The sequence below is a fragment of the Rutidosis leptorrhynchoides genome, chromosome 5 (genome assembly GCF_046630445.1).
Source record: "Rutidosis leptorrhynchoides isolate AG116_Rl617_1_P2 chromosome 5, CSIRO_AGI_Rlap_v1, whole genome shotgun sequence".
NCBI classification, from domain to species: domain Eukaryota; kingdom Viridiplantae; phylum Streptophyta; class Magnoliopsida; order Asterales; family Asteraceae; genus Rutidosis; species Rutidosis leptorrhynchoides.
Genome location: NC_092337.1, coordinates 246348648 through 246358361, shown reverse-complemented (window position 1 = coordinate 246358361; position 9714 = coordinate 246348648). Strand labels below are relative to the sequence as shown.

Below are 9714 nucleotides of genomic sequence, written 5' to 3'. Positions count from 1 at the left end.
ATTTTCATTTTCAATAACATCCCCAAACTTCAAATCTAGTTATTCTTGGACGTACTTTATACTCCCTCCGTCCGAGATTAATTGTCCCCACAAAAAAAACACACAGTTTAAGAAATATCATTATCACACTGTACTTTTTCTTACTTTACTGTTTTACCCTCAACTAATTAATTAGAAATCTCTTTTACCTTTGTAATTTAATTAATTCATTAGAGGCAATATTGTAAACTTTATCAAATTTAGTTTTCATATTTGAAAGTGGACAATTAATCTGGGACGTCTCAAAAAGAAATACTGGACAATTAATCCGGAACGGATGGAGTATAATGTTAAAACACCTCCAGCTCTACCTAATTGCCTAATTCTACCTAACACACCCTTTAGCTACACCTCTTAGCTATTCTTTTTTTTGTTCGACCCGACGCAACAATTCGGATTAACCCGTTTTGTGACGGTCAACTTTTCATCGGTCAACTAAATATTATCGACGGAATAGAACTGAGGAAAGGAGGGCTTGAAAATTGAATCCCCAATAACGCATGTCCATGGCAACTTTCTAGGGTTTACCGATTTATATCACGGTTACCCCCAAAATTACTCATCGCCATGGCTTCAAACCTCTTTTTTCTTATTTGTTTACTCTCCATTCTTCATGTTTGTTTCTCTGGTGAGTTCATTTCCATTTCTCCTTTACAGTTCACAGTTTAATGATTATGTTTATGATAATTTATCAGTACAGTTCTAACTAATTTTTACCTTTTAATGAATTCGCATGCTATTTGATTTATATCTATACTATATATCGTTAATTTGTATTTTTCTACATTACTGTTTGTTAATAAATACAATTGCTTGAAAAAGTTGTGCCTAAAGTTTAACTGTATGGTTGTAATGCGTTTGTTTGTATTCATAATCATGTATTGTTATTTGTTTAATATGTGGTTGAATGTTGTAATCAGCTTTGAAAGAAACAGCATTCGAGTCGGTTCCTGATTTGGAGAAATCTATGTACATTGTGATGGATGGATATCCTTGCGTACGATTACTTAACCTTTCTGGGGAAATTGGGTGTGCTAGTAAGTCTCTTGTTTACATCTTTCGTAGAATCACTACTGGAATTAATATTAGCTGCTGAGAATAAAACTGATGTTGTATTGTTTTGACTTTATTCTAGATCCCGGTCTTGATAAAGTTGTAGCTCCAATTGTTAGATTTACGAATGGTGTTGAATTGGAACGTCCAAGTTCGTTAGTGGTTTCATCTTATGATTTTGAAAGTTTACTTTCAAGGTATAGATTTCTCTTATTCCCTCAAGTTTCCTGTTGTTTTTACACGAATTTGACTTTTCAATGTAGGCGTATTGACTTATGATAGTTGTTTATTGCTCATAACTTCATAATGTATCAATAAACCATTGTAGGATTTTGATAGCTTAATTTTAAGGTAGAATAAGTATGGGTTTTATCTTGTTAAGCGTGTGTTTCTTCTATATACTGATGTGTTTACTTTTCATCTTCAGAGTGTCAAGTGATTCAAACTTTGCTAGCCATGTAGCTGGTGTATTAGTTGAATCAGGAACTCAAAATCAAACACATGTAACAGGTAATAGTTGTACATGCAATTTGGGTGGGTTGGTTAACATGTAAAACTAAATAACTGATTATCTTGAGTAAGAGTCCAAGTGGGTTGGGAGTACCAGTCAACCTTTTTTCTCCATTTTGATTTTCGACTCTATTGAGTCAACAGCAATCGACGATTTATTGGCGACTTGACTGAATCTTAGAGCCTAAATTAAATTCCAGGCAGGATTTAAAACCCATGGAAATTTGATTCTACCATTTTCATGGGGTCTACTTATTTTTATTTTATTATTTTTTATTTTTTTTAAAACTTTTTCCTACTTGAAGGCCGGAGGTCCTCTCGGAAGCAATCTCTTTATCCGTCGAATAGAGAGAGGGATGACTTTCTCTACTTTTGAGAGTGTTTCACTCTGGGTGGAGAAATGACTTGTCTTTATTCTCGGATAGGGGAAAGATTGTCTACATCTCACCTCCCCCATACACCACTCATGCTGCTGCTGCTGCTGCTGCTGCTGCTGCTGCTGCTGCTGCTGCTGCTGCTGCTGCTGCTGCTGCTGCTGCCGCTGCCGCTGCCGCCGCTGGCGCCGCTGGCGCCGCTGGCGCCGCTGGCGCCGGCTGCTGCTTGTTCTTGTTCTTGTTCTTGTTCTTGTTCTTGTTCAATAGAGGGATTTATGAGCTTTTAAGCATTTTGAAAACACATTTGGTTTTAAGCACGTTTTAGGTAAGTTTTAAGTTGCAGCATTTATGACGGTTGATAATAATTTACCACTCAATTTGACCATATTTAGAAAAATTTGTTGAAGTTACCAGTTTGTTATAGAAAAGGTAGCTAGTTCCATTCTGGCAACTTTAATATGGCAAGATAAGAATAATTAGGGAAATGGTTCATCACTGACTTTTAAGTTTATGATTTCTTGTAGGATCATCTCCAGACAACAAGTTTCCTCAAGCTGAATTTGCTCCATACCAGAACAGCAAATTTAAGTGGAATCCAACTGTATGTTATTATTACCCGGCAGGACATATTGTTAACATCTAGGGTTTTGTTGATCACAACCTTATAGCTTTCAATCTTTCATCAAAGGCTTAGGACATACATATATGATTGTACTGTTAACCATTTATTATCAGGTACCTTGAGGTTGTTATGGTTTAGGTACATATATTTATTCATGTTTTGAGGTCTTAATGACACCCTTAGGGCTGTCGTTATCAGTTCCCCAATATCTTTACTGTATAATATGCAATATTTTGTAGATATGCATCAAAACCCAATTTAGCATATATATGCCGTGTAACATTTTACTGTCTGAACCTTCGAGTCATTCACATTACATTCAACACTTAACACACCCTAAAAGTAGTTCAATTATGACTTAAGAGGTGGCATTTTTGATGATTTGTGGGCTGATTTGGGATATACTTGATCTCCAATGGGTCAAAGAAAGAAATTAGCTAAAATGAAACAAGTTGAATGTTTGTAAAAGTTTATTTAAAAAGTATTAGACTTTGTAAATCGTTATATGTAATAAAATATAAGTTACTGACATTTATTTGCCATGTGTAGGGATCTGGTATAATGTGGAAGCCTTACGATTTTCCTATATTCTTACTTTCTGAAAGCAGCACACAAACCCTGCAGGAGGTGATCTAATTTTTTTTTTTTAATTTGCTGTGATTTGCTAATGTTTTGATATAATTTAACATGTATGTGAAAAGGGTGGATGACTGTTATATATATCAGTTCACCTTATGGATATTTCAACAGTAGATATGATATAATTTTTTTTGCACCTTCTTTTTATTTTCTCGTTGTTGAAATTTATCTAAAAACTAGTTCTGTTCTTGCAGTTTGTTGTGAAAAATGCAAATAAGATGGAAAAATATGCAACAGAGGTGACTGAATTTGATCTAGTTATGCAGGTAAATGCTTTTGCAATTCTCCCGTGTGATACTTTAGGTCTGCTATTATGTATTTTTAACTACTGAACCTACATTTCACCTACATTTTTTATTTTTATTTATTACTTTATCTGAATACTTCATTCCTAATTGTTTTGTAGACAACTAAAGCAGGAACTCGTGATTCAGAATCATGTTTGAAAGAAGGAACTTGTCTTCCGCTGGGTGGATATAGGTGATCTTTTTATAATATTTTAAATGTCTCTAATTTATATTTCAAAGTATTAGGCGGGTTACTTTTTTGCAACTTAAATTTCTAGTTGTGCGATTAGTTTAATATAAGGGTTTTGGTTTCCGAGTTCAGTTTTAGGTATACACGGATACACCTAAATGAGGGTCGGTCCAAAAAAGCTTATATTTGTTTATGTAACTAACAACTGAATGCGACAACATGAATTATATCACAACTATAGTAGTTTATTTGTTGAATGAAATGGTTAAGGTGATTTTGGACTTTTTTTTGCATAAAATAGATACAAAATCTAACTCATATTATATACAACCACTACGAATATATACACGGACCGCGTCTGTTGTAGCCTGATGTTAGTGTTTTGACATTATTTGACCATGTTTTTTGGTTCATGTAACTTGAATATGAAGGGCAGTGTTTGGTCAGCCCTTCAAACAAATGGTTCAGATTCAAGCAAAGAAAAGCCTATCGTATTGGCTGTGTCATCTATGGATTCTGCTTCATTTTTCCGTGACAAGAGCCCGGGTGCAGAATCTCCCTTATCTGTAAGTTCACTATCCTTTTTATTATTAATTTTTTGTGTGCTATATTTCCGTAACGGCGGCCGATGCGGCGGGGTTTGGTGACTAGCCCATCCCGATTTTAAGAAAAAACCTTTAATAAGTCGGGCACGGCCAAAAGTTGGTCAAAAGTCGACTTTTGTCTGACCTTGTTATAGTGTAAATGAAAATCCAAAGCCCAGTTAAAAAGTAGCTAGGAAAAACACCGAATTACATAGTATCCCTTTAAGATAATTTAGTAAATACACTATAGTTATAGGAAACGTTTTAAAAACACATAGAATTTTAACTAACATCACATCATCTTATTCGTAGATCATTTACTCCCTCCGTCCTAATTCTATTGTACCCAGACAAATATATACAGTTTATGAAAAAGAAAAAGTGAAAATTGTACTTTTTTTATTAACTATCCAGTCTAACTTCTTATATCACCTATCATTCTATCTTGCATGTATAAAGTAGTAATACAAAAGAACTTCATCACATTATTCTTATCAATTTTTGGAAGTGACCAATTAATTTGGAACGTCCCAAAGGAATAGTGGACCATAGATTGGGGACGAGGGAGTATTTTTAAGTATTTATGTTTAAAATATTAATGCTTGAAATATTTATACTTAATAACTATATATTTAAAAGTCAACATTGGTCAATGTCCGTAGCAACCTCGCTCGATCGACTCGACTTCTCAGGTCCTAGCCGATTCGTCTCCATCTCGCGTCTTTTTCAACCTTGATTTCCGTACTTAATGTTTACATTATTTTCTAGGGTTTCATCTCATTGCTGGCAGCCGTAGATGCTCTTTCACGTATCGAGGGATTAGATACTCTTGATAAGCAGGTCTGTTGATGATGACCCTCGTTTTATGTTAACCTCGAACATACGTGTGATTTATATCTTAAGTCTTCTTTTGTGCAAATGTGTTGAAATCGTCATATTTTCTATAACTTTGCAGCTCGTCTTTGTTGTTTTTACTGGAGAGGCTTGGGGCTATCTTGGCAGTCGAAGATTTCTTCTTGAACTTAGTCAACATACAGATGCTGTTAAGGGAATTAACCACACATTAATTGAAGCGGTGTTCACTTTTTATAAATCAATATCTTTTTTATATCCTGCCTTTTTCTCTCTAATTCACAATAACTTAGTGGTGACAAAACAAGTAGATTGGATATTGGTACAGTTAAAGTGAAAACAGACTGGGCTAATCCACCATCTTTTTTATGCTCATGTCCCTTTTAAATTAAACGAGATTGTAAAAATATATATTCTTCATAGTAATTTTTTTTATAAATAAATCGATTTATGAGGTTCCACGCCTTTTTACAATTAAAGCGATCTGTGTGCCATGTGATGATGCTTTTTACCCCCTCTTTTCATTATAAAGTTATTGTTTTATCCATTTTACATGTAAACATTAAAGAACCATTCTGAATCAGTGGACTGATCCTTTTCATACGAGTGGGCTAGAATTGTTAGTATCACAATTACCATATGAAATGCTAAACATGACCTTTGTCACTGATGCTACGAATAAGCTCTAGCCATTTTCTAGGATAAATTTTTTTTTTTAATGGTTTGTCTGAATATAGTAAGTATAAATGTTGGATAAACTGAAACAGGTTATAGAGGTTGGATCTGTTGGGAAGGGCTATGATCAGGGTGTCAAGACCTTTTATGCTCATACAACAGGGGTATCAATTTCTGCCCTCATTAGTTATGTTTTCCACCTAGAATTATGTATTGTTTTTTCAGTATGGTAATTATTTTTATTCACCTTTTATTTTTGTATTAATTTAATGAACTGTGGATCATATCTTTGTGTGTCTAGTGTCCATCTCCAAATCTCCAATATAGTTGTTGTCCATTGAGTTAATAATCAAAGCATCTTAAAATGTTTTACTGTAAAAATAACTCTTAAACTAGAACATTTCATAATTTTATATTAATGCAAGTTCAAGTTAGGTCAAGTATTTATGACGATGTACACCACTAACATATACATGCCAAGCTTATATTTAATTTCAATTTAATTTTATTTTGTGTGTTTTATTATTTCACATTTTATGTTTTGTTTATAATATCGAATTTCTGTTTTTCTGTTTATTTATTCGTTTTTTATTTTGGTTGTTGGGTATTAAGGTCTTTGATTAATGTTACATTTGTAATTGTATGCTTTCATCATCGGTTTACAGGTATCATCTGCCACGAACAAAACGTTAAATGCTCTAAAAAAAGCTCGAGATTCACTTGGGACGGAAAATATTAAGTACTCTGCAGCAAGTGAATCTAATCCCGGGATTCCTCCATCTTCGTTCATGTCCTTCGCAACACAGGTTCGGTTAGGACTTAGATTAATCATTTTGTAAATAGTTATTGTTTTAAATACAATAACAAACGCTACACATTTACTAATAATTGTTCTAATAATTTGACTAAAGCGATTTAGGATGTTGTAAACACTCGAATACAACATGACAGACTTTTAATCTATTTGGCTAGTTCAAGCATTTTGACCCTTCTAAATTACATTTGATATACAAAGGCCAATTCTACGAAACCATGCCCAATTAAAGACAGCCATTATGGTTATTTAATATTTGCACTATTATAATACGTTTTGACATTGTTTGGTTTGACAGAACCCTCATACTGCTGGTTTTGTATTGGAGGACTTCGATTCAGTTTTCACAAACAAGTTTTACCATAGTCATTTAGACGACTTGTGTAAGTTTCTCAATTCTTTTTATACAATTATTTTCCAGTCAACAATATCTACTTATATTTTTAACATATTGAAACCTCTCATTTCATTTATTTCTTTTGGTGTAGCTAATATCAATTCTTCAGCCATAGTAGCAGCTGCTTCCCTCGTTGCTCGTACACTTTACATCATTGCCAGCAACACTAACCATATAAGTGATTCATCGTTAAACTCGGTCAAAGTCAACACCACTTTGGTTGATGAACTTTTGAGTTGCTTATTAAGCTGTGAACTGGGTCTATCATGTGATCTGGTGAAGCAATATATATATCCCTTTTCTACCTGCCCGAGTCATTATGTTGGTGTTATCCAAGGGGAGCCTTCTTCAGTGCCTTATCTTAATTACGTGGGTGATGTTTCAAGATTCGTGTGGAATTTTATGGCTGATAAAACATCGACCCAGGTCAAGAATGTTAGCCCTTGCTCGGGAAATTGCACCAAGACAGGCGGAGTATGCATTAAACAAGAAATAGATGGGAAAGGAGTGTGTGTAATCTCCAAAACCAGGTATCTTACATTTTGTTGTGTCTTGAACATAAGTGGAAATTGATTGGGTCAAGTAACGGGTCGAAACACAGTTTTTTACAGGTCGGTTTGCGTTTTTATGCAACACTGTCAAGTTTTCTTAAATGTGAAAAGGTTAACAAAGTTGTATTATAATGGCCAATTAACTTGAATGCTAACAAGAATTTAAAAATTGTGATTCTCAATGGAGAAGTTCTCTTATTATTGAATAGTCAAAGTCTAAAAACGCAATGAACCAAAATCCTAGCAATATGTTTATTATAGTAAGAATCTAATATCAGATGTTCTTGAAACAAATAACCACAATTTAAAAGGGAACAATTTAAAAGTTTAAAACTTGACTTGTAAAACAGAAAAAACCACCATTTTTGGCCCCTAAACAATGCCGAAACGCCAAAAACTACCAGGGATTCTACGATAAGCAATGAGTCTGATCGTTTGGCCATTTTTGAGTGACCATGCGAATGTTGACCCAATCCGGCCCAAAAATCAGATTCAGAAAAATAATCATTAATGGCGTTTGACACTTTGACTTCTTTGTTCACTGCGACTTGTTCATTGAATACATTCTCATCACATAACACATCGCATAACTTGAGTCAATAGTATCAGTATATTATTAATTGAAATTGCCACCTCTTGTCTATAAGTAAATAATCTCCGAAGCAAATATGGCATTTGGTCAAGGTTGCAAAAATCTCTACTATGCGAGTATTCGGTCGGGACTTTTTAGGGAGTACCATGCAACTCGGGGAGTACTCGAATGTTGACCAATTTTGACTTTGACCATGTTTTGACCGAACTTACCTTTTTCATTAGGTACATCCCATCTTATTCCACTCGCTTGAAATACGACTCTGAAACATGGAGTGTGCTGCCTTCAAGTTCTTCAGATCCCATGGGAGCAGTAGATCCAATATGGACAGAAAGCAATTGGAATACAATTAGTTTGCGTGTTTACTCCGTTCAGAGTAACTTTTATGATCATTTCATTTTGGTTGCTGGTGTTGCTCTTACAGCTTTGTCTTACCTTCTAATCGTCATTGTTAAAACTCTCATTGCAAAGGCTTTTAAGCAAGATTAATATAAGTTACCTGAAACATTTTCTTTTGGTAAAGTATTTATATTTATATAACTGCTATACCTATTGAGATTTTTGTAACCTAGCAGTCATATTGAGTAGACATAAGCGTCTTTTTATGATTACTTGTCGTACACAATTACATAGCAGGTTCCTGCTCAGAACATGAATGCAGGCACATCATTATGATTTTTTTTTTTTTTTTTTTTTCACTTGGTGACCATTAGATTTGCTTCTTCATTTTTGATGAAGTACGATCCTAGTATTACTTGCAAGTTTTAATTTGCTTATTTGAGATGTGTTGTAGACTGGCACAACCTTAAGGTTTAGTCTTTACTCTTGTGTGGAAAATGTGCTGCTCTTCAAGTTATATGAAACTATTAATTTGACGTACTTTCGGCTTCAACTTTGATCAGAAACATAATTCACAGTTGAAAATACAGATCATGTTGTGATGTGCACAATAACATGTAACATAAGATGTTTGAAACCGAAACCAAATAAAAATAAATGTCCAATTGTCACTACTAAGACCGTTCACATCGCCTAGTCGTTGCCCTGCCGTTGTACGGCGCCGATGTTAGCAACCTCTGTTGGGGCGCGGTTGTGGTAGCCGTGGTTGAATCTGCGGTGTATTGACATTTCATAAGATGCTCGTGTGGTGCCCGATTAAAAAAAAAAAAATTACAATAAATATTCCTAGCCGTTTGGTTCCAACGGTTAGTTTTTTTTCTTTTTTATTTCAAACTTTTACATGCATTACAAACACTTTTATATATACATATATACAAACACTTCAAACCATACTACACTCACAATAATTCAAACACTTCAAACACTAAAACATTATCTTCATCAAAATGTCTTCATAAAAAAAACTTCCAAACAAAAAACAAAAACAAACACCCGAACAACATTCATCGGGTGTCGATCAAGATATGTGGAGTTCACTTTTACAAGATACCGAACTACACAACATCTATCCCCAACAAAATTTCACACGTCCACGAGGCGGTTTCGGAGGTCCTCAAAATTTCGGTTACGGAGGT

The 9714-nt window shown here is 34.4% G+C and overlaps 1 protein-coding gene across 2 annotated transcripts; it reads left to right on the top strand.

The window, feature by feature from the left end:
• Positions 1 to 484: 484 nt before the first annotated feature.
• LOC139850663 (nicastrin) lies at positions 485 to 8962 on the top strand. Of its 2 annotated transcripts, XM_071840213.1 has the most exons (16): positions 488 to 667; positions 960 to 1076; positions 1175 to 1289; positions 1520 to 1602; positions 2501 to 2577; positions 3148 to 3225; positions 3432 to 3503; positions 3644 to 3717; positions 4151 to 4280; positions 5067 to 5138; positions 5254 to 5373; positions 5918 to 5989; positions 6491 to 6631; positions 6938 to 7022; positions 7128 to 7566; positions 8404 to 8962. In XM_071840213.1, the coding sequence occupies exons 1-16, from the start codon at positions 607 to 609 to the stop codon at positions 8666 to 8668; spliced, it is 2001 nt and encodes a 666-aa protein (XP_071696314.1). In that variant the 5' UTR covers positions 488 to 606; the 3' UTR covers positions 8669 to 8962. The 2 variants fall into 2 exon arrangements, with proteins under 2 accessions (XP_071696313.1, XP_071696314.1); XM_071840212.1 differs by having other exon boundaries at positions 485 to 667; positions 6938 to 7566.
• Positions 8963 to 9714: the final 752 nt, after the last annotated feature.